This window comes from Numida meleagris, chromosome Z (assembly GCF_002078875.1).
Source record: "Numida meleagris isolate 19003 breed g44 Domestic line chromosome Z, NumMel1.0, whole genome shotgun sequence".
In the NCBI taxonomy this organism is placed as follows: Eukaryota; Metazoa; Chordata; class Aves; order Galliformes; family Numididae; genus Numida; species Numida meleagris.
The window spans coordinates 43,753,040-43,778,199 of NC_034438.1; the positions used below are offsets into that span (position 1 = coordinate 43,753,040).

Here is a 25,160-nt window from a genome sequence, read left to right on the forward strand (position 1 = left end):
TCCTCTCCTCTCCTCTCCTCTCCTCTCCTCTCCTCTCCTCTCTTTCCCTTATATGGCATTGTAACACAGCACTGATTGCAACCCTTAACATGCCAAATGCTGTAGTACTTACCCAGCAAGCCTTCTATCAGAGACTCTTTTGGGCTTTAATACCAGATGTAAGATTTGGTTCTATAAATGGTCACAGCTGTTCAAACTGTGTGTTTAAATGGTGAATACAAAACCCTTTAGACAATATAAACACAATACATCTTGTAATTTATGAATCAAAAACTATTCTAATTGGAATATACTAATGGAAGGAAGTTTTACTCAGCTAATCTGGTCATATGAGTAAAACCTCCCTAATACTACACTAACCCCTCTCCAAAAGCAGCATGATTTCAATAGTCCTCCAGTTCATTCACAAATCATGTTGTGTGTTCACTTACGCATCAGCAGTGCTTGAAGTCAGCCTTTTCCACAGAGACCTTTGCAGGCGACTCTCCAGCCACTCTCTGAAGAAGTTATCTGTTGCCATATACACACAGTTTTTATGTATCCTGACATTCTTCAACAGCAAGCATCTTCTCCTCTGAAATACCTTGGGGTCAAAACTGCAGGTCATTCCTGGGTTGATGGATACAGAGAAGGAGATGAATATCTATCCTACAGGGGCTGGCTTCTCCTTGTCTTTATTTCAAACACTGTATCATACAGGAAAGACATCTCGTACTCAGGGAGGTAGAGGGAATCTCCATTTTTTTTTTAACTGTGTAACCCTCACACTTCCTTTTGGTGAGAAACAGTTTATTAGGCAGATCTGAGATTATTACCTTATTCACACTGCCTCAGCAGTCAGTACTGAAAATTGCACAGAACTATTTGTCCACAGCACTCTCGAAGAGTATGATATCTTCATCCAGTGTGCAGTTACATGTCCTAGCATGAGCATTTTTTTTTTCTAGCAATATAAATTGCTTTCCACTGTAGTTACATAAGAATATAAATATGGTGTTGATTTCTAAGTCTTCCACAGTATGCTAAAGATGATTTTTCTTGTCCTGAATTTTTCACTGGTATCTAGAGAGCATGATTCTTCCAACTGTTGGCTGTTTTCACAGTAACTTTTTTTTTTCAAATTCCAAATATTTGTTTTAAAACAGATACCAATCGATAGGATTTTGTATGGTTGTTTGCTGTGTATAGTCTTTATATTGGTAATATCAGACAGGTGAGAATGTATGACAGACTCCTGTCAGTGCAGTTTCACATGACTACACATTTTCCCTTCAGCTTCTCTTTCCTTTTCTGCTGCTTGCTTTTTTTACCATCAATTTGTAAACTCACAGTCCTGCGTTTCTCCAAGTTCAACAGCTCTTGGAATAACTCCTTCACATTGTGGTTCAGCTTGGCAGAGGTCTCCATGAAGGCACACTTCCACTTCTTGGCCATGGCTTCTCCTTCACTGCTGTCTACCTCTCGATTTTGGTTCTCGTCATTTTTGTTCCCCACCAGCATTACTGGAATGCTTTCTACGTCTCCTTTAATCTGGCATATTTGTTCATAGATTGGTTTAAGTTCCTCCAAGGACTGTCGGCTGGTGATAGAATAAACCAAAATGAAAGCATGTCCTTTAGAAATAGAAAGACGTTGCATGGCTGGAAATTGATGGCTCCCTGTAGTGTCAGTTATCTGCAAAGTGCATATGCTCTTATCACAGCTGATCACCTGCCGATAGGTGTCTTCAATGGTGGGGATGTAGCTCTCTCTGAAAGTGCCTTTCACAAATCTCAAGACCAAAGAACTTTTGCCAACTCCTCCAGCCCCAAACACAACAACCCTGTAATCATTGCTTTGCTCTGGCATGTTTCTCAGTGTGTCTGTAGTTCAGCTAGAGGGGAAAATCTAGTAAGGAAAATAACAAAAAACAACAAAGATATTAATGCAGTTAACTGTAGGGATTGCACTTATCTTTCCCAGTAAGAGAAATAAATGTGGTAGAAGTGATTTTATGCACGTTGCAGAGTTGCAGTCTGGCCTTGATAAATAACATATGACTATCTTCATCCCTTATTTAAAATGAACATCGTGATTTTAAATAATATTCCTACTGGACTAACATTACCAAACCAAAAAGCTCCATATGGGAACTGGTATTTCGTCATGGCCATGTCCTGAACAAACTGAGCTGAACTGAGACTGAACTACTCCTCTGTATCCAAATAAAGTGTCTTAAATCATTGTTAAGACACACTGGTATATATGTCTATAACAGACACAGAATCACTGAATCATTAAGGTTGGAAAAGACCACTAAGATCATCTAGTCCAGCTATCAGTCCATTGCTCTAAACATGCCATCTCTTCAGCAGCTAGGGAATTTATCTCCAGTGCCCCTGGACAACATGTCTTCATGACTTGCAAAATGTATTTGCAGATTACCTGGAGTACTGCATCCAGATGTGGAATCCTCGGTACAGGAGAGACATAGACCTGCTGGAGTGCATCCAGAGGAAAGCCACAGAAATGATCCAAGGGATGGAACACCTCTCTACGAGAATAGCCTGAGAGAGCTGGGGCTGTTCAGCCTGGAGAAGAGAAGGCTCCAGGAAGACCTGATAGTGGCCTTATGGGGAGCTACAGGAAAGAAGGGGACAGATTCTTTAGCAGAGTCTGTGGTGATAGAAAAAGCGGAAATGGCTTCAAGCTTAAAGAGGGTAGATTTAGGTTAGATATAAGGAAAAAGTCTTTTACAGTGAGGGTGGTGAGATACTGTAACGGGTTGCTGAGAGATGGGGTTGATGACCCATCCCTGGAGACTTTGAAGGCGATGCTGGATCAAGCCCTGGGCAAACTGATTTAGCTGTTCATGCCCCTGTTCACTGCACGAAGTTGGACTGGATGACCTTCCAACTCTAAGGATTCTATGATTCTATTATTCTATAATTAATCAGCAGTAGCATAAAGTATGCTTTCTTTTTAACACTTTGAGAGTGTGTGGTCCTCTTTGATGCATTTTCATTTTATGTCAAAGAGTATGGTTTGATAAAGTGAGGTAGTCCATGCTCAGATCACTTTTTCATTCTATTGTTTATTTCACAGTAGATGATATATAGATTGACAAAAACTAACTGTAAACACTAGGACCACAAATACTGTCATTATTATTAAAGAATAAAAACTGATAAGGCTCTCACAAAGTTGCAAGCTATAGTTGGTTTTGAATTAATTAAACTAAAGGTGAAAATGAATTTGTTTTTATACTAGTAGGAGCTCATGAGGTACGCAGCATGTACAAGTCTCTTTTTTGCTCCGTGAGATTTAAGTAAATCATCACTAAACAAACGGACCATAAGAGGTAGAGAGAGTCTAGGATACCCACACTTTTCAGGCCAAAGCTAGATATAGTGTTCTATATAATATGTGGGACAAACTGCATCTCTGCATTTCTATAATTATGTGGAACAAACATGTTTTTCTCATATTTGTTCAGAGGAAAACAGGCTGATTTATTAGGGAAGCCTGTAAGTAAAATGCCATTCCCTTGTCCAAGTGCCCCAGTAGTGACTGAAGGTGCAATGTTTCCTAGGTAGTTCTAATCCAGAACAGCCAAAAGGACTTCCTTAGTGAGTAAGGAAAGCCTTCAAGCTATTTCTTCCCAGTAGCTGAAGGAGTGGTTGTGTTATGGAACAGAATTTTAGGTTACTATTTAATTGTCTAGCAGGGGAAGAATAGCAGTGCTGTTTTAGTGGTACAGATTTATAGCCTCCACAGCCTTACATCAGTTGCTAGCCCATGCTGAATTCTATGCTTCTTCATCTTCTATGCTATCTCTGCCTGTGCCAGTTAGATTAAAGTTGTGCCTACCCATGCTGTGCTAATGTCTTCATTTTGCTGTTCAAGCATACTCTGATTTTGCTTTCCTTCTTGTCCAGGGCATCCTATTCTGTCTTAATTCTTATGTCTGAGTAAGCTGAAAACATCTGTCTTTACAAAACGTGTTGGAAATTTCCTCATCTGCCACACCATAGGCAGAATAACCAGTGCAACTGGGGATGCTGATCCAGAGGCACAGTGAAGAGTTCTGACAGCTCTGCCCACCCATCCTGGCTTCAGGCAAAAGGCAGCTTCACCCTTCCATCCCTGCCATGCTGCAGTCACTGTCACTTTTAGAGGCCAGTTTAGATACAGGAAAGACTAATAAATAAGGGTGTCTATCCTGAGGCAGTTAAGCAAAATTGTTTCTCTCTGACAGCAGAATTCAGGGAATGGAATTGTCACAGAAAACACTGGTGTATGTTTTTACATAAGAGGGACAGACCTCTGAGGAAAAAAGGAAAATGAGAAAGCAGCTCAGGCTGTTGAGAAAACAAATAAAATCAAGGTAGCTAGCAAGAAATGAGAACAGAGGAAGCTAGCAGGAATCTATGTCACTGAGAATAAACCTATGCCTAAGACAGCTGCAGATGTGCAAATTGAAAACAGTCATAGAGCTTAGAGTCACACATGACCACAGAGAATGAGCTAACATGAGAATTACAATTTTATAATTTCTGTGAACAAGAAGGTAAGAGGGAAAAACAGCTATTTCACCTCTTAAGTAGCTCAAGTGGTGCACAATGATATAACATGAAGTCAAGGAACTACAGGATGATGAGGAAAAAAAAAACATTTGACTATGAAAATCAGAAAAATACTATAAGAAAAAAAGTAAAATTAAAGAAGCTACCTTAGTGTACTCCCAATGTGTTAAACTGCTTTCTTTCAGTATCCTCAGAAATCTTCAAGGGAGCTGGCATGTGTGGTTACCCAAAAGTCAGAACAAATTGAAATGTGACATTTATGGCAAAAAGTATTAAGCATCTGAAAAGCCTCTAAGAGAACCTGAAATGACATGGTAATAGTCTTCAAATACAAAGTAACTTTTTTGCAAGGAGGGAGAGTGTTTATCTGTAGTGGGGAAAACAAACAAACAAACCAAAAAAAACAAACCAGGAATTAATGAGTTTAAATTGCAGAGGAAGAGTTCACTTTAGGCAACAGGAAAACTTGACAGTGGGAAGAACAGCATATCAACAGCTCAGGGAGATTTTACAGACTGGCTTCAGAGATGTCTGTAGAATGATGGGATAATTCGGACTGGAAGGGACCTGAGGAGATCTCCCAACCCAGTGATCACAGCAGGGTCAGCCATGAGAATAGAGGTTATTTCCATTACGGCTTGAAAACCTACAACATTTCCCACAGCCTAGCTGGGACAATGTGTTCCACTGCTAAATTATTCTCAGAGTCATTTTTCCCCACCTTCTATCTAATGCTAACTTCTTGTACTTCAATTCATATCTGTTGTCTCCTCCTCCCACCATTCATTGCTGTGAATAATTTTATTCCAGATTCCTGATGGCATCCCTGTAAGTTTTGAGGGGGCTACTGCATAGTGCACCATGCTGAACCACACCTGATCCTTCAGCCTGCAGAGCACAACAATGCTCCAGCCCTGACCATCTGGGTGGTCTTGCTGTGTTTCCTGTACTGGGACTAACTCAGCTTCCTCCAGTTCCTACAGCACGAAACACAGTGTGCTTTCATTGTGGCCAAGGTCACTGCTGCTCCATACTCATACTGCTGCCTACTGCTGTTCCAGGACCTTTTCTGTAGAGTTGCTCCCCATGTTTCCAGCAGCCTGCATCCTAGGTTGCTGCAAGAGATTAGTCTGCCCCATGCACAGGTCCTAAATTTCATCAATTATAGCAATATAAAGAAAAAATTATTTTTTTTATCCTGCTCAGGAGCTGGAGCAAATAAAACAGAATGCTCAAGCATGGCTTTTAAATTACTCAGCAGAAAGACTTTCATAGATCATTTTTACTATGTGGTTATATTCTCTCTGGACAGAGATTCTCCTGCAGTGAAAATCATTCTGTGTGACTGTTGTGTACTTAAACCCAGTGGTGCATTTGTAAATGTGTTTTATTCTGCCCTGTAAGTGTACAGATTTTTCTTTGTCTTAAAACATATTAACTAAAACACACGAGAGAACCAAGTAAAGTCTATGTTGTTTCACTAGTTTTCTGTATTCTGATAAATGTGAGTATGGAAAAATGAACTTGAAAGAAGACTAAATTTTCAGATAAATAATATCTTAACATCCATACCTTGCAAATCTGTCCATTTCATATTTTGCACATGGAAAACAGCTGTTGTTTTGTACACTTAAGGACTGACTTATTCAAATATTTGTGTGTAATAAGGCCTCAGTTTCTTCCTTCGCTGTCTTTACAACTTACATCAGCGAAAATTTATTAGCATCCCTGAAGTGCCAGGTTTAACAAAACTGTCCTTACTTACTTACTACTTACATTACATATATCCATACCCTTCAATTTATCCATACTCTTTCTTTTTAATTGGTCACTTACAAAATTCAGCAAGTTAGTGCATCCTCATATATCTCTGTTGACTTAGCTCTGTTTCCTGCAAGTGGTCTGCTAGCACAAGTTTACCAATGACACCAAGCTGAGTGGTGCGGCTGACATGTTAGAAGGAAGGGATACCAACCAGAAGGACCTTGAAAAACTTAAAAGATGGGCCCGTGTGAACCTAATGAGGTTCAACATAGCAAAGTGCAAGGTTTTGCATTTGAGTCAGAGTAATCCCAGATATGTATACAGACTGGAAGAAGAACTCTTTGAGAGTAGCCCTGTGGAGAAGGACTTGGGGGTCCTGGTGGATGAAAAACTGAACATGAGCTAGCAGTGTGTTCTTGCAGCTCAGAAGGCCAATGGTATCCTGGGCTCCGTCAGAAGAGGGGTGGCCAGCAGGGACAGGAAGGTGATTGTTCGTCTCTACTCTGCCCTTGTGAGGGCCCATCTGGAGTACTGCGCCCAGGTGTGGGGTACCCAATAGAGGAAAGATGTGGAGCTGTTGGAGAGGGTCCAGAGGAGAGTCATGAAGACAATCAGAGGGCTGGAGCACCTCCCCTATGAAGACAGGCTGAGGGAGCTGGGCTTGCTTAGCCTGGAAAAGAGAAGGCTGCAAGGAGATCTCATTGCAGCCTTCCAGTATTTAAAAGAGGATTATTAAAAGGAGGGGAATCAACTTTTTACAAGTGTAGACAGGGATAGGACAAGGGGCAATGGTTTTCAGCTCAAGGAGTGAAGGTTTAGATTGGATGTCAGGGGGAAGTTCTTTACAGAGAGTGGTGAGGTGCTGGAACAAGCTGCCCAGAGAGTCTGTGGATGTTCCGTCCCTGGAGTTGTTCAAAACTAGGTTGGATGGGGCCCAGGGCAACCTGGTCTAGTACAAGATCTGGAGGTAGGTGGCCCTGCCTGTGGCAGGGGAGTTGGAACTTGATGATCCTTGGGGTCCCTTCCAACCCAGGCAATTCTGTGATTTTCTTGGTCTAACTTGTCTACCCATTGTATTTATGACTTGCTTCTTATGTTTGTATTTGAGGCATTAATAATATATTCATTCCCTTTCACTGCAGAACGGACAGAGAGACAGAGTTCCTGCATATTAAATACCTTCAAAAAGTTTTGAAAATGAACCGACTTGTATACTCACCCGTACGGTAATATTATGTTAGAATATCAGAATACAGACAGAATAGAATATTAGAATTAGACTTTCCAATGTTAAGCCCATCTACAGGAAGGGTCATAAGGAGGATCCAGGGAACTACAGGCCTGTCAGCCTGAATTCTGTATCAGAGAAGGTCATGGCACAGATTGTCCTGAATGCGATCACACGGCATGTGCAGGACAACTGGGGGATCTGGCACAGCTAGGTCCTGATTAATGAACCTTATCTCCTTCAATGACCAGGTGACTTGCTTGGTGGATGAGGGAAAGACTGCTGACGTAGTCTACCTAGACTTCAGCAAAGCCTTTGACACTATCTCCCACAGTATTTTCCTGAAGAAACTGGCAGTTCGTAGCCTGGGCAGGTACACACGTTACTGGGTAAAGGACTGGCTGGAGGGCTAGGCCCACAGAGTGGTGTTGAATGGAGTTAAATTCAGCTGGTGACCAGTCATGAGTTGTGTTCCCCAGGTGATGGTACTGAGGCCTGTCCTGTTCAATATCTTTATTGATGATCTGGATGAGGATTTTGAGAGCTCCCTCAGAAAGTTTGCAGATGACATCAAGCTGAGGGGAATGCCAATCTGTCTGGGGGTAGGGAGGCCCTTCAGAGGGATCTGGGCTGGCTGGATTGCTGGGCTGAGACCAAGGGGATGAAGTTTAAAAAGATCAAGTGCTGGGTCCTGCACTTTGATTACAAAAACCCCATTCAGTGCTACAGGCTTGGGGCAGAGTGGCTGGAAACCTGGGTGCAGGAAAATGATTTGGAGTATTAGTTGTCAGTCAGTTGAGCATGAGCAGCAGTGTGCCCAGATGGCATCTTAGCTTGTATCAGAAATAGTGTTGCCAGCAGGAGCAGCAGGGACGTTATCATCCCTCTGTACTCAGCACTATTAAGGCCACACCTCGAGTACTGTGCTCAGTTTTGGTCCTCTCACTACAGGAAAAGCAGTGAGGCCCTGATGTGTGTCCAGAGAAGGGCAACAAAGCTGGTGAGCAGTCTGGAACACATGTCTTATGAGGAGAGGCTGAGGGAACTGGGCTTGTTCAGTCTGGAAAACAGGAGACTCAAGAGAGACCTTGCTGCTCTTTACAACTACCTGAAATGAGGTTGTGGTGAGGTGGGAGCTGGACTCTTCTCCCAGGCATCTATCAACTGAATGAGAGGGATGCACCGGGGGAGTTTTAGGTTGGATATTAGGAAAAAAAAACTGTCACAGAAAGAGCAGTCAAATATTTTAACAGGCTGCCCAGGGAGGTGGTGGAGTTACCATCCCAGGAGACATTCAAGAAACATACAGATGTGGCACTTAGTGGGAGTAGCGGTAATGGGTTGACGGTTGGACTTGATAATTTTAGAGGGCTTTTCCAACTTCAATGGTTCAATGATTCTATGACCATATAGACCATCGGTGCTGGTAAAATCCTTCTCCTTTATAACTGAAAGCAGTTAAGATAAATATATTCACTCCAGATCTACCACAGTTTTGGTTTTGTTACAACACGTTTCCACCATGTTGCATTGTTAGAATTCCAGGCAAAGTCACATTGTAAATTTCTTTGAAACTGTTTGGCTAGATGGTATGTTTTAGGGCAGCATTCTTTTCTTATAAAAAATCTGATACTACATTTGTTGTCTGGAGTCAGAGGCTTTGACCCAGTTCTTGAGCTTTTATGACATCCTATTGAGATGTCAGTTCGATATACAGTGCAGCAATTGTCAGATGCTCTGTATTAATTTCCTGAAAGCTCATTTTCCTCAGGTAAAATCATATAATGTCAGTCAGATTTATTTATTAATTTATTCATTAAGCTTAAGGAAATGTCCCTGTATTCTCACAGTTATGACGAAAATCAACGGAAGTTTCAGCAATGTGTTTGGTTCAAAATCCTATATCAATGTAAAATAACAGTCCATAAGGCTATCTACTGACGATACCACTTTGCACCGATACATGATGGAAGGTGGACAATAGTATAAAATGCTGTTAGAGATGTGGTGGATTTGAGCATGGCTTATGGTGACATCAAAGGTGAAAAAGATAAACATTATGAATGGAGAAAAAGGACGCTGAAAGCAATTTTTACCCATCTATAGAAAAGTACTTCCGTGGGAGTATTATCACAATGTTTGCCAATGAATATAGACTTAAATAGTGGGGATTTTATACTATTGGCATTTCCATCTTTTAGTGCAATACTGTATTTTCCATTCTTTTCCCTTTTCTGTGCTTGCTTAGACTTTCTTATCAATGAAAATCTTGACATATTTGAAGACTAAACACCTTCAAAAGGCATTTAAAACAGTTTTTCATTGCAACATGAGGTTCTAGTGCATTTGGAAAGCACTTTTTTATTCCCATGCTGAACAAAATGTTCTTTGAAAGCATGCTTCTTGATGATCAGCTGGTGTAAATTGTGATTTCTTCACTGCAGGAATGTTGTAACTCTTGATTTATGTCAGGTCTGGTTTTTAGGCAGATGTTGTTCTTGCTATCTTTGTAAGCAGAGATGAATATTTTTGTACTGTTGATGTTTTTGTTGATACTTGAGCACAGCCCTGGTCACGGATAAGCATCCATTCAAAACATCTTCTATTTTTACACTACGTTTACATAAAATAGGAGGATAACTGGCCAAGTAACAACAATACGAATACCTATGCATGGATTAACAGTACTAATAAATTTAATAAAAATTGTTTGACATTCAGAGCAAAACTGTTTCCTGAATCAAAATTTCCATTTGAAAATCTTGGTTTATTTTCAAAATGTTTATTTATAACTTTGTGAATTCCTTGCACTTGAGTTTAAGTCTCTGATACTTTTGTAAGCAGTTAGCAGATTGTTAGGTAACATTAAAAAATAGAGTAAATAAAATTATATTAAGTTAAACACTATTTACTCATAAATGTTTCAATTTTTAAACACCTTTCTAAGACAAAATTATAGGGAAGTATTTTGGACCATAGCTTCTTCCATACAAAATGAAGTCTTGAAATGCAAAGAAATCAGTTACATAATTTCAGAATAGCAATAAGCTGTATTTTGTTCAACATATTTATGCAGTGCCAGAGATCTTTAAGATTTCTTTGGGTCTTCCCATCTCCAATGGAGTTTTAACAAAACATCTTGCTTTTATCCTAAAAAAGGTTTATTTGCCCATAGCAGTTCCACCTACTGATAACTCAGAGGAGTTGTTTATTCTCTTTAGGAAAAGTAGTTTTGCTGTTGCTTATGAAAAACTGATAGTTAAACTAGTTGCTTCCAGAAACTTCTGGATCTCCAGCACTAGTTTTGCTGTTGTTTCACAATCATAGCACATTTTTTAAATTAGTCTGAAAGCTCATGTAACGACTCCCTCCAAGACCAAAGTTTATTCAGCTGCTCACTGACTACTGATTAATATAAACACTGATCTCAATTAACACTGCATGATGTTGACAATGTTTCTTCAAAATAAAGGCCATATTGCAAAAGCAGTGAAGACCATCTGTATTTCAAGATTCCTAGCTGCATAATTGTTATGTGAAGTACAGGAATCATGAAAAGGAAATGAGTTCTGCTGATGTGGCCTCTAAGGTCCCACTGCAGGAAACTCTTTAAGAAAGTACTTAAAATGAGATGTTCAACTGCTTTTTAAGATGGGCTTAACTGTGATCTAATTGAACACCAAAGTCTGCATATACAGCATTCATGACATATAAGGGCTCTTGAATGTGGAGGAAAGATTAAGAAAATCAGTGATTTTGGCAGGTCAGTAGATGCAGCAGTTAAAAATTATGTGAAAATTTTAGAGTGTAAAAAGTTATGCTGACCAAAGAGCATTCCACAGTTAGACAGTTGAAGTGATCTACTTATCTGAGATCTGTAGAGAAGTTACTAACTGCAGCCCCAAAAACCATATGACTGAAGAGAGGCCTTTGGAATTCCAGATTTATTTTCAGAGTCAATGCAAACACTGGATAGTAGACAATGAAAGCCAGTTATTCTCAAGTTCAGTTTGAGAGAAAATTGCCAATTTAACACTTCGTGTCACCATCCAGAAGGATTAAAATATAAACAAGTTGTGTGTCATCACCCTGTCCCAAATCCTGCTCCAGCAGGGACACCCAGAGCAGGTTGCCAAGGAATGTGTCCAGGCAGCTTCTGATGACTTCCAAGGAAGAGACCCCACAGCCCCCCTGGGCAACTTATGTGAGTGTTCTGTCAGCCACACAGCAAGGTGTTTCCTAGTGCTCAGGGGGAACATTCTGTGTTTCAGATCGTGGCCATTAGCTCTTGTCATGGCACTGGGCATCATTTAGAAGAGCCCAGTTCTCTCTTCTTTGTCCCTTTGCTTTTCATTGTAGATTCTTTTTTTTTCTTTCTGTTTTTTTTTTTTTTTTTTTTTCCAGGAAGATTCTCTGAGCACATTTGTAGTTTGCCTTCATTGTTAATTTGTCACAGTTTTGTTTTATATTTGCAGATGTTCTCTTGGGAATATCAAATGTGTATTTAAAACCCAGCCTATACACTATGGCCAGAGATGCCATGCTCAACTCTAGCAAATTGTCACATTTTCATGATGCCCATGTCGCAAATCTCATCTCCTAGTGCAATAATTTTTCAAAATTATTTGAACCCCTATAAATTATAATATCATGTGGATGTAGCAGTTGTTTTCCCTTGTTGAAGCAAAGAACCCAAATTCGTAGTATAACTCTAAGAAAGTCTTCACCAGCTCTTGGGCTAATATGTGTCTGGCTGAGATTGTTGCTCTAGGCAAAAAGAAGCTAGAAAGGGGAGAGAACTAGATACATTTTCTATAGGGGCAATATGTAGCATAGATATCTAAAATTGTGTTTAAATGAAGGGGTTTATTGTGTTGAAGAGGGCAAGACTGATAACAGAATAATGAATTGTCTGGAAGTTTATTTCCTTTTGTACTCTGGGTTTATGTGCACAAAATGCAAAAGATACTAGGCCTGATCCAACAAAGACCTTTAGAAGAGTATGCCTAAATGATTTGTTCTGTTGTGTCCCAAGACCTGTCAGTACTAACCTTTGAATAAGAAGCATGAAGTGGTACCATCATCTTTGAATCTGCTTACCTTATGAAAAGTCTTCCTCACTCACACAAACAGAAACAATACTAAAAGATAAGTTTACCAAGGGTGGACTGATGTTCTCCTGGTTGTCACTTTCCAGTTAGTTGATTGGGTAATCTTAAAATTAAAAAGAGTATATCTACACACAACTTCTGTTTAAATTCATCTTTACTTTTGGCACGTTAGATACTTCATTGACTTAACTGGAACTACTTTTAGATTTATTTATCTTTAGGAGTATTTGGTAAAGCAGTATGTTAATATTTTAAGTGTTAAGAGACAAATGTCACTCAGAAACCTTAGAAGTCTTTGCGTATATGTAGATAAGTATTTGTTAATTCACACACAGAAATAAAAACGTTGACAAAGTAAAAGCATGGTACTAAATCACTATGGGACTGATTTGCTTTCATTTGATTTTTTTCCCCAGCATTACAGCCAAGCAGGTTTTGTTCAGCTTTCCATGGATTTCATTCATCTTAGTAAAGAAAAAATTACAATTGTATATATTAACTTTTCAACCTGTAATGCCATTGGATAGAGCTGTATAACTTTTCACTGAAATATTCCACTCATACAAGTTGAAGACTCGGTCTCATCTCTCAGTCCCTATGTTTTTTAAAAGCAGAATGCTCTTTACGGAAATGAAGTATGACTTTACACGCTGTGGTGAATTTCTCTAGATGTCCACTAGCCCTCAAAAAGTAACTTTTTCTTCTGTATCTAACAGAAAGATGCATGGGTTTAAAGTTTTCCTGAATGAAGAAAGTTAGAAAAATATGAACAACAAAAAAAAATCACAACCAAAATTTCTCAAGTAATCATTTGGCTCTAATGCTTTGGGTGTTAATTCCCATATATTGGGAGATACATGATAAAAATCCCAACATAGGCATATAAATGTACAAATTTACACAGAACACTGCTTGTGTCCTTGGAAGACTGTTTCTGTTCAGCAGAAAAAAATTGTACAAAGACCAATGGCCCTTTTGCCTTCCCTCCTTAGTCCTCAATTCCCTCAAGTCAACTTGAGACTGTTTAAACAACACTTCTGCTGGAGCAGAATCATCGAAGATCAAGAGTTGATGACTTGTTCAAGAGTATATAGCTCCTATTGTTGCCTTTTCTTGCCATACATGTAGTGATTGCTATCTTGACCACTGAGATACTTCTTATACTCTTATACAGACTAAACAATTCCCCATTCAAAACAATGTGGATTAGATCTAACCTAGGGTATCATTGTCTCCTTTGTAGTCCATGCTGTGCATAGCAAGCTGTCCAAAAACACTACCAGCCAATGAAATACATTTTGCAACTGTTAGGCAAGAGCTTGTGAATAGATTAATGCAATGGGTTGCAGGACCAGAAAGGATACCTCAGTAATGATTACATAGTGCAGTTCTGTTGTCAGTAAGGTTCCATGTGCTAGGAAGAAGCCTGTGCTTTCAACAGAAATTGTCTGCAAATCAAAAAGTTTGGAAAGCAGCAAGTAAAGTATAAATGTGGGTGTGATAAAAGAATGAAGATTTCTGACAGTGGTTTCTAAATTTTTACAAGTATGTATTTGCTGCCTATGATGTGCCATTTGCTGAAGTAGTAGGAAAAAATACATTTTTTCCCTACTGTAAAGTGTATTTTCTTTAACAAAAGAGGCTTATTTTGATCTCATATAATCATAAGTTCATAACATTCAACGTGAATTTACTCGAGAGGAGATGCTCCTGAATTTAGCGTGAGTAGAAAAGTATGTTTGTCACACCCTGACACCCATTTTTTTTGGCATTTTGCTTGGATTATATGGTAATTTTTTTTTTTTTCAAAAAGATGAAAGAAAATATACTCTGTTTCACTTTATACATACAGTTGAATTATCACTTGGTCTTTTATCACTGCCGTTGCAACAATAAGATAAATTGCACATCTTTTTTTATTTTACTGCAACACCAAGAGTACAGTGAAAAGACTTATTTGCTACTACTTTAAAACCTTTGTTTGAGTGGAAACTAAAAAATAACTTTCAGAATAAATTTTCCTTTTTTTTTTTTTTTTTTTAAATATTTCCTGTAAGAAAGCTGTTCATTTGAAAAGGGAAGTAGTATTTATGATATTGTGTATTTCTATTTCACAGTTTTTATACTTTATTCTAGTATGTAATCCTGGCAATTCATCAGTAAGTTCTGTTTCAGTTTCCATGCATAAATGGCCTGATGCTCGTATATGCCACCTGTAAGCTGGAAAATTGTAATGCATCTGATTAGTTAGTTATTACAGAATAGTTACTGAGGTTCACTGCAAAATGAGAGCAATCCAGTGTAATGGTGTCCTATTGAATAAGAACAATACAGAAAAAAAAAAGTAAAGTATTTGATGAAAAAGAAAATGAAGTAGAAGAAAAGAGAATAGAGAGTTGAATGCGGTCATTCTTTTCTGAGAGAGCATCTTTGAGACAGAATAGTTTTTACTGCAATTTTTTAAAGCTAAGCTTGAGAGAACAGGGTATACTCTGTCACAATGAAAAGCTGTGCCTTTGATTTTCACACATGTTGGTGGAATCTTTACAGGGACAGATGTATTGGTTAGCATAAAAGTGAAGTTTTCAGTTGAAGCTCAAAGGAAACTAGGTCAAGCATTAGTAGCAACTTCAAATCAGCACTAACAAAATACATCTTATCCACTTCGGGGGGCTTGGTTTTTTTTTTTTTTTTTTGGTAATACAGACTGCAGTGCTGATATAATAAAATATTGACCACTTGGGCAGAAGGAACCTTCTCTCTGAACTCCAATCTTCCACAGAGACCTGCTCTGCACTATAAGAAGGGGATATTGTTCAGTCTGATGAGTATTAGGGTATAGTTGTTCAAACAAAAGTGCAGTAAAACCTAGATGAGAAATATGCTTGCATTTGGTTTTGTTTTGGGACATATGGAAAACTGTGCTTTCAGAGAGTCTGAGCCAATTGCAAAGAGATTTTTCAGTGTAGGCAACTTCCAGTGAATTGCAAGAATGGTATTTAGCATTTAAAGAGAATTTCTGGAATATCAAATCCAATTCTTTGCTGTTGCAGGTTATGATTTCATAATCTCTTCCATTGAGTTCCATCCGAAAAACATGCAGAACCTCTCCTTATTATTACTTCAACAAGAAGGAAATTTCAGTAGGTTGGTGCTCTAATGGTTTGAAACCATCCATCCTGAGTGTATTCACATCTCATTTATACCATTTATTCTTTGCTTTTCTCAGGGATGAAGACTGCTGTATATTGCAATCATTTTCCCAGACTTTCAGTTGCATGGGGCCATTGATTTGCAGTTGCATATTTGAACCTATTTTGTGTTTGGACAGCTCTTCATGCAAAAGACTTACAAATGCATTGTGCAATGTAAGAGGCATTGTGAAACCTGAAGCTATCTCATAGCCCCTAAACAATGGCATAGATGCCATTCCAATAGAACTAGGCCCTACTATGTTTGGTAAGCACAGCTGGGTCCCCCCATAGGCAGCTCCTGAAACAGGAGTGAATTCAGAAAAGGGGGAAAAATGGTAGCCAAAACAAATCTGACCCAGAATTTTAGGATCTGAAAACATCCCAGGTACAATAAAGAATAAACCCTGGCAAAAGTAAAACAGCAGTCAGTTGTAACAGCTTCATTTATATGAAAAGGTATGTGAGTGCACACATCACACACATGCAAATGTGTGCATTCATAAACAGGCATTACACATCCATGTATGATCAGCGACACATAAAAACAAGAGATTCAGAAAATTCTTTAAAAACAAAGTACTTCGTATCTTGTTGCTCAGCCTGAGCTCACCCAGCTGTGACTGAGTGCTGCAGGACACAGGACACCCCACATTTTACAGGGGAGACATCAAGAAAGGAAGTATTGTCAACTCTGAATTCATGTCACTTACACTTGAGAATACCCCTCATGATTTATTTTCATTCATTCAGCTAACAAAATATTGTTCATCTGTAAGATGACTATTGAAAAGTTGTGTTTGCTTCAAAGAAACCCACAACATTTTTGTGTTCCTCACATAAGGTAAAATGTAGCTTTAACCTTAAAATATTTTTTTAAAATAAAATAAAATAACCTCTCTTTACACCATTGCAGTGGTAGCGGTATAAGTAGGGCAAAATTCAGTACATTTAGTTTTAACGAAAGGCAGTTAAAAAAAATAAAAAGTGATTAAGCCATTACTAGCATCCCAATAAACAGAAAAATAGTGCAGTTTAGCCGGTTAGTACGCATGTGACAGGTTTCTGGCTTCCATATCAGCCCCAGCTTGTAATGTGTCATACTCTCTACCTATGGTAACGGTTTGGATCAGATCTTGCAGCTGTAACTCATGCAAAACTCTACTGAAATTTTTCCTGAGTGAGGACTGTGGATTTTGGTCAGAAAAGATAAAAGGAACCTCTACTCTCCTTGCAAAGCAATGTTTATGTCTAAGTCAATGAAGACAAGTGATGGAAAGAAAATTACCTGTGAAGGAACAGAAGGCTCCAAAAGCTCTTCAGTTTCTGCCTGTCATCACACCAGCAGCTCTCCCTCTCTGCTGAGGGTTTTCCTCTACTACGAAGGGGAGTGCGTCTCAGTTGCAGGGCTATAGCTCTATCCTCTCTTCCTCTGCCTTGCGCCCTGTGATGCCTGTTGCCTGCCCCAGGCTGCGGCTCTGTGCTCTCCCGGAGTGCTGGGGCCAGGTGGGTGCTGCTGTTGGCTGGGCTGCAGCCTCACTCCTGCCTTCCGCTGTTACAGATGGACTGGCTTTCAGCCTGTGCTGGTGCTGCTGCCTAAATGGCGACTGCACAGCTCATCCAGGCTTTTAACTGCCACCTACTGAAAAACTGTGGAATATGTGTATGTATGTGTATGTTATATGGGCTGCAAATTCCTGGCTTTCTCCCCAAATGCAGTACATTTTTATAATTACACTTCAAACCTTCCAAATATTTAGTAGTTAAAACTATAATTTACATTAATCTTATACTTCTTTTTTTTTTTTTCTCTGCAGCTTAATATGGAGCAACCCTATTCCTTTAACTTTAAAAAGCTCACAAAGCCTTTGGTTAGGCAAATCCCCAGTGGGCATAAATCACCATAGCTCCATCCAAATCAGTAGAGCTCTGCTGATTTATATTAGCTGAGAAATTTGTCCTTGAGGTCCAATATTATTTGCAAAAATACAGTAGAAATGAAGTGCTAAAAGCATGCTATCCAGCAGAGCCCCTCAACATTTCAGTCACTGGAAGCAGATGAGATAAATTTTCTGTATGTTTTACTGACAGCAGTGTAAAATTATTTTCTTGGGTTTTACAATCAAATGAAAAGTGAGCAAGCACATTGATTTTTCCAACTTTAATTGCAATTTGTAAATGAAAAATCCAATAACAAGTTCTAATGTCTCCTTCAGCTGTTGATATCCAAACTGCCTCCTAGCAATACCCAGAACAGCCTTCTCACCCCAAAGCAGAAGTGGGCTCCAGGAAATATGTCTGCACATTCCTTCTCATGGGTCACAGGTTGTTCTGTGTGACACAGGGACGGTGTGGATAATTGGCACCTCATAGCCTCATGGCACTACGGTTTCTCTCAGCCTGCACACATAGTTGAGCCAAGCTGCCAACCTGGTGGGGACAAGAAACTGCCCTGCAGGGACAGGTGGCACACAGCACCAAGTATGGCAGCATGGTGAGTATATGATTTTTTGGCTTGCTTTGACTGTTGAGAGAACCGAGGGTTGAACAGTCAGCTCACAACAGCTGGGGTTTGTTAAATGCCACTTTTGGTAAAGGGTGGCTTTGTTTTGCTTGTTTTCATGAAATGTTCATTCATCATGTTAATGGTTTTGCTTGACACAGAAATGAAAAGGTTTTTCCTTTACATGTGCATTTTGCAGATGTATGAGCACATTAGGTTGCTGGCTGACCTGTCTGTCAAGCCCTGAGGAGTGATTTGTGCTGGGTGCAGGTCTGGTGCAGACCAGCCTTGACCCTTGTTGTGCAGGCAGCCGGCCTGGGCCAAGCCATGCCCCCCCAGCCACAAGCCTGCTGGAGCAGCCCTCCAGCACAGCCCTACCACAACACTAATCTAATCCTGTGCACTCGGAAGATTGGCTAATTGGTATACTGAAAGCAAAAAGTCGAGGTATTGTAAGACTGCAATTAGTACAACAAAGTAAAGCTTAATTTACAGACCGTGTAACATTAGACAAGGATTTGGCTTTTTCCTGGTGCTACCCATGGCAGCATGCATGCAGGACCTGGCTCTTCTTATTCCAGAGTCTACAGCATGCTTCTGAAACTACAAAAAATACAGCTCCTCAGTGATTTCCACAGGTAGCAGATCTCAGACATCAGCAAGCATGCCCTTATTACCAGTGTCTTTTAACTTGCCTGAAAAATGTTAGAAGCATCTGGTGAGCATTAGAGTCACAATCTGCCACAACTTCCACTCAATTTACACTACTAGGCTGGGAGATTGTAATCCTTGAATTTTATCCCAACAAGACGGATGTTCAAACCTTCAAGACCATGTCTTTCAAAATCCTGATCCTTTCTGAAATACAATATACTTCAATTACAAATATCAGTGTAGGCTGTTGTCATTCTACTAACATTTCCAAAGTAAAGAGTTCTCTCACTGGCAGACACATCTGCTCTGGCATACATAAGCTCTAGCTAAACAACTTTCACCCGGGCTCTCCTCCCACTGCAAACATGGTGAGATTTTTCTGAGCACAAGTGCAGTGCTGGGCCACTGCACTGTAAAGCAGTGCAAGAGACATAGGTTGCTGCAAAAGTAATGCTTCCTATTTATTTATATGTGTAGGAATTGAATGTTGTTTCTGCATTAGATATCGAAAAAGGGGAATTGATCTAAAGAAGTAGAGCACAATGTATTTTGTAACTTGCCCTTAGAAACAGCTCATTTGAAAAAGTAGAAATACCATATATTTCAGTAACATATTTTAGAAATATAGCTGTTGAATTATGTGATTAATTCTCACTTGTAAAACTGTAATAGTTGTAAATAGTATGGGAATAGTATTATGGACTAGAAAGCATGTTGTAAGGCTGTTCTGTTTGGATAAGTGACCCTCAGCAAAAGAAAAGCAGACTTGTCAAACATCAAAGAAGCCAGGGCCTCCACACAAGGCCAAACTGCCTCACTCTGTGAGTAGGTTGGGATACAACAGGCAGCATCAGGATGCCCCCCTCTATCCTCCTACCACACCTATCTCTATCGAAGGATGAGCAGGTGACCGAGTGCTGAGTAAGCAAGTGTTAGAAGTTAGTTAATTAGCAATATACATGTTTAGCTAGCAACAATTTATGTTCAACCAGTATCTGTATGTTTAATTGAATGTCGGGAAGATTGTGAACCTGAAGTACTCAGCCAATGAGGAACCAGGGGAGAAAAAGACAAGCATCAGGTAATAGGGCATAAAAGATGTAACACTGCTTTCTGCAGGCGCTCCTGCTTGCAGGACGCCCGCCATTGCAATTGCAAATTAAATCTGCTTTTATCAGAGATACCGTCCTGATAAATTATTTGGATATTTCCAACATATGGAAATTACAACAGATATAAGGAGCACATTAACACTGTTTGATGGAACACATTCTCACTACAAAACACTACTTTTCAGCATAGTCACCAGCATTTGCTACCCATTTTTGCCAGTGATGAACAAGAGCCTGCAAACTATGCTTGTGAAAATCTGCAGCAATGTAGGTGATCCACTGCTGCTGTTGTCACTGCTAAAATGTACCACCCACCGTGTCACTGTGCTCACATCCACTATTTGGTCTCCGTAAACATTCAGCAAGTGTGGATGAATGTCAGTGGGTGACATTTTTTCTGCATGGAGCAATTCAATGACACACCTTTGCTTCACACACACTTCCATGTCAGGTGGCATTTTGTCAGATTGCCCCTCTGCTGCCACCTGTCACTCTGCAACGAAATGTAACAGAATTTGGTGGGAAGGTTCAACCTCTACTGCCATACCACTGCCATCTGCCTCTGACATTGTAGGCCAACATCATAAAATAAGAGGTATTACTTTTGGAACAGCCTGTGTATTTTGGTATGAGATTTCCCTTCCTACCTCTGCTGAAAATGAGCATGGCAACTTCTGCCCTCAGCTATGGCTTTGTAACATTGTTGCATTCAACAGGGTTATCTAGGCATTCCGGGCTACCCAGGCTCTGGAAATCCCAGGCATGTCCCACTTCACTGTAAATACTGAGTAATCCCAGCAAATTGCAAAGGCCTAACCCAGGCCAGTAACAGCTGGGTAAGAAATTATCGGCCCCGGGGTATGGGAAGCCACATTCCACCATGCTAGGTGCCAGCTCTGGGCAGAGGGGATGCAGCCCCGAAGAGGGAGCTGTGCAGACATATTTGCACCCCAGTGACCCTTAGGTGTTTGTGTTTTGCAGAGCTATACAGGTATCACAGAGGCAACATTGAGTCCTTCAGCCTGACATGCAGTCCGTCCTGTTTCATTAGCACCTTATAGCCCTGTCCTTGCAATGCTGTTCACACTGAAGTACTGCCCCTCCCCAAGAACCTCTGTGGTGAAGCCCCAAAATACAGTGTGCTTCATGCATTGCTCAGTGCAAGGGAAACTGGAGAGGGCAAAAGTACTAAGACCTTTGAGACTATTTTCATTAAACTGCCACTGTCAATGAAAGCCTTATGCAAGCTACAAGATTGATGTTTCTGTACTGCATATGAACAAGGGACTTCCTTAGCAAAACATGAGCTGTCTAAAGATTAAACGCATATTTATCATAAAACTACACATGTACTGAAAAATATAGATCTGGGGCCAAAATTCAGTCTGTGGCCCATGTACAGCATGCAAAAATGAGGAAATTTCTCAAGATTCCCTCTAACTTTAAAATAAAGAATGCTTGCTCACTAGTAAAGATGTTTCTCCTCTGCAAGGCAGAACACAATCTTGACAAATAACTGCAAGTAGAAGACAAGGGCTAGGCTCAGTTTTGTCTTCCGTCATCTTCATCCTGCTAATCATCCTGATTCTCTGGAATGCCGTCAGTAAACCACACCATAAATAAAATACAAACACCTTTTCTTGCCTACTTGGAAAACTACTGTTTTAGCTATGCAATGTCACAAAGAGATCTTCTTCCCTTAAAAGAGGCTAGTAGTTACCTTCAATCTATTATAATACCACATTATCTTCCTACTCTGTATTTCTGACTTAAAAATCAGCAGAGTTGGCTTCATTATCAGTATGTAGCTGTACACCATCTTTACAAAAGGTCTTTGCTTTTTTTTTTTTCCTCAAAAAAAATTTACTGGTGTTTTCATCCATCAGAAATAAATTATTATCAAAAGTGTTCAGGACAGTTCATGGGCAGCACTGGATCTGTTAATATCCTGCCCTTGGTGCAGTAATTAGATGTAATTAGATTCCTACTTTGTGAATGAGTGTATGACTGTGGCTACAGGATAGGCTATCATAAGGGCTGTATTTTATATTTTTGCACTGTATTTAAATCTTAGGCAGTGTCCACCATTTTGTAAATGAAGTACACAATTTTCATGGTCTTTTAATACCTGCACACTGCTTTGAACTTGAAAAGATCCAAAAAACAATGTCAGTACTGCATAGTATTTTGAAAATATAATAATTGAATTATTCACTGTATCTACAGAATTTGGCTAAAGTGCATCATAGTCAAATTACAACACACTGGGGAATGTCACAGTCACTGTTAAAAATACATCTTATGTGTTAAGCAAATTTGATTAAAACTCATACATAGTGTATCAGACAGTATAAACTGTGGTAGTGGTCTACATTAATGCCATGAGATGATGGGGCCAGATTCTGCTTGGGTGTAACAAAGGCTCTTACTTATGTAGAAGTGACTCCAGTCTTCCTCTTGATTTAACTGAGGTTACAGAGATGAATCTTCACCTGTTTTAAGAGTAAATTCTCATCTGACAGCCAGAGTTGCACTTTGAAACATGGTAGTAGAGAAGGCTCAAACAGTGATCCTTCCACAGATCAATGTATTACTCTAGTATTTTCGAGCCTTGTTAGTGCACACATGAGACACTAGGGTTACTAGCTGAGGTCATTAATTTGCCACTTTGCGAAGTAATGTTATATTGCACATAAGAACTACACAGCAAAATTATAATACATGCTCCTCCTACAGATCGTAGATGAAATAAGCAGTTTCGAGAAAATATATCCATACTTTACACAGTACTTTTTTTTTCTCCTTTAGATTTCATTGGATTTTATCCCAGGCTTTCTGTTAATCAAATCTGCAACATGATGAATGCAGTTGCCTTTAGATACCCTCTTAACTAGCAATTTCCAGTATTGGGTTTATTACTCTGAAACATAATTTCCAAGTTTTGATCTCATTCCTGGAGAAGGAAATGACAGAAGGAGCAATTTTTCCCTCACTGCCTGTAGCTCCAGGGCCACCTTCTGAATATTAGATAGCAAGTAGGGTTTACCGATGCTTTACACAGGAAGCCAGACGAGGCTTAATCCTACTAGCATCTGGGATGTCAGATAACCACAAAGGCAACTGAAAATTTACTACTGACTTTACTATCTATCAGCAACACAGGGGAGAGTGTTATTGCCACTGAAAATGCATAGCTAACTGCATTTAACCTGATTTTCTGTGAGATGGGAAAAGAAAGATTTTAACCCTGCTAAAATGATTGTTTCTGAAAAGTATAATGATAACATTCATAATAACCAAAGAAGAACAGAAAAGACATTATATATATATGTTGTGGAGAGCAAAAAGGGCCCATAGTCCTTCCCAATTTTACTGTCTTCTTGGAGATAGGCATTAAATGATGGATAAACACATGTACACATAAAACAGTGATTCAACATCAATAAACTGTACAGCAAAAACCGTTATGAAGTGACTGTGCTGCCTTACAAATGCGTAAACAACATTTAATGTTTTTAACAAGACACTAATGTATTTCTAAATCATTAAGAATTCTTTGAAGCAAAATAGAGCATTTCTATCTTCATTCATCTCTATGAGCTTTCATCACACAGTATATTGGGTATCAGTATACTTACAACAATCTTCTTGCTTGTTGAATAATATTCACCATAAATCCTGCACTGTCCTTGACCCACAGTAACCCAGGCAGACTGAGGAACACCTCTGCAAAAAAGGAAGGTTAAGGTACATGTAACTTGATAAATGTAGATGAATGACATTGACCAGATGATTCATCCATTGATCTTAACTGTGCTGCTCATGGGTGCCAATGTGTTATGCAGCAAAAATGCTTTTTTATACCAAGTATTTAGACTAAATTGAAAACAAGGGAGAAGCAAATTTTCAGAGCTGGGATTACCTTCTACATTTACATAGGACTGAGAATCAGCAAAAGAGCCCATCTACTACAAATGTAATGACAGCTCACAGCTGTCTTGAATCCCTAAAAAGGAGGACAACATCATTCTAATTTTACAGCTGCTGTTAGGTGTAATCCACTGCTGGGCTCACACAGACTGAGTAGCTGGTAAAAGAGTTCTTATTACATTATTCAGTATTATTGAGAAAAGATTTCAGTTACCATTATTAGCCAGACATTAAGATATTCTGCGTAAGACTCAGAAAGGTAAATAATAATTTTTATATTTAATATATTGACTTCATTATTTCTGCAGCACTTTAAATGTAAATAACTTACAAACATAAGTAATACCTGTTAAGAATTCATACCAGTTATAACAGAATACGTGTGCACAGCCATCATATTACCTTTGCACTTTCAATACTTCATAAGATCCCTATTCGCTAGGTGCTTCTTTGTTAATAAAAAACAGACTGAAACTTGCTATTGCTTTCTTCATTTAAGGCTAATTGGTTGATGTATCAGCTGTAAGTATTCTCTATTAATCATCTGGAATGCAGCAGACAAAAGGTCTTGGCATTTTAACTACAGACAACATAATACACCCTTTGCAAAATACACTAGTTTTATTTGTTCAAGGTCACAGTTCCCAATTTTATCTTCAGTTCTTATTGTTGCCTATTTTAAACAGAAACTATCATCATAAGTTGTCTTGACATTACTGATCTAGTTGGTACTCAGATCCCTCAGTACAACAATTGGATGTGAGCAGTGAGGGAAGAAGATCCCTCTACCATTTTCCAGATGGCTGCTCCCAATTGCTATTGGATTTGTATCCATGTGCTGTTGGGGACCTATAGGCCCCTGACTGAAGAATGATCCTGGGATGGAACAAAGTATTCTGACACTTCTAAGGGAAGTTAGTTGCAGCTGTAGTTGTAAGTATAATTTCTTGTGTTTTTGCAGAAATGTCCAGAGACAAGAATGGCATTTGTCTTAGAAGTTCTACAGCGTGCACAAAATTTGCACATCGTAAGCAATTCTCTGGTTTCTGCAGTATACCCACAATATCAGCAAGACTTATTCATCTTCTCAATTCTTGTCTTG

At 39.3% G+C, this 25,160-nt stretch overlaps 1 protein-coding gene across 8 annotated transcripts in view; it reads right to left on the reverse strand.

Moving 5' to 3' along the window:
- Window positions 7-25,160, reverse strand: part of DIRAS2 (DIRAS family GTPase 2) — a 72,887-nt gene continuing 47,733 nt past the window's right edge. For 3 of the 8 annotated variants that reach the window (XM_021380234.1, XM_021380236.1, XM_021380235.1), the window contains 2 exons: window positions 23,767-23,854; window positions 7-1,887 (listed from right to left, as the gene is read on the reverse strand). In XM_021380234.1, coding sequence (XP_021235909.1) covers window positions 1,249-1,848 — 600 coding nt within the window. In that variant the 5' untranslated portion in view covers window positions 1,849-1,887; window positions 23,767-23,854 and the 3' untranslated portion in view covers window positions 7-1,248. Of the gene's footprint in view, window positions 1,888-2,424; window positions 2,486-4,711; window positions 6,701-17,147; window positions 17,651-23,766; window positions 23,855-25,160 lie in introns of those variants that run through there. The other 5 variants (XR_002433300.1, XM_021380237.1, XM_021380230.1 and 2 more) reach the window with 5 other exon arrangements.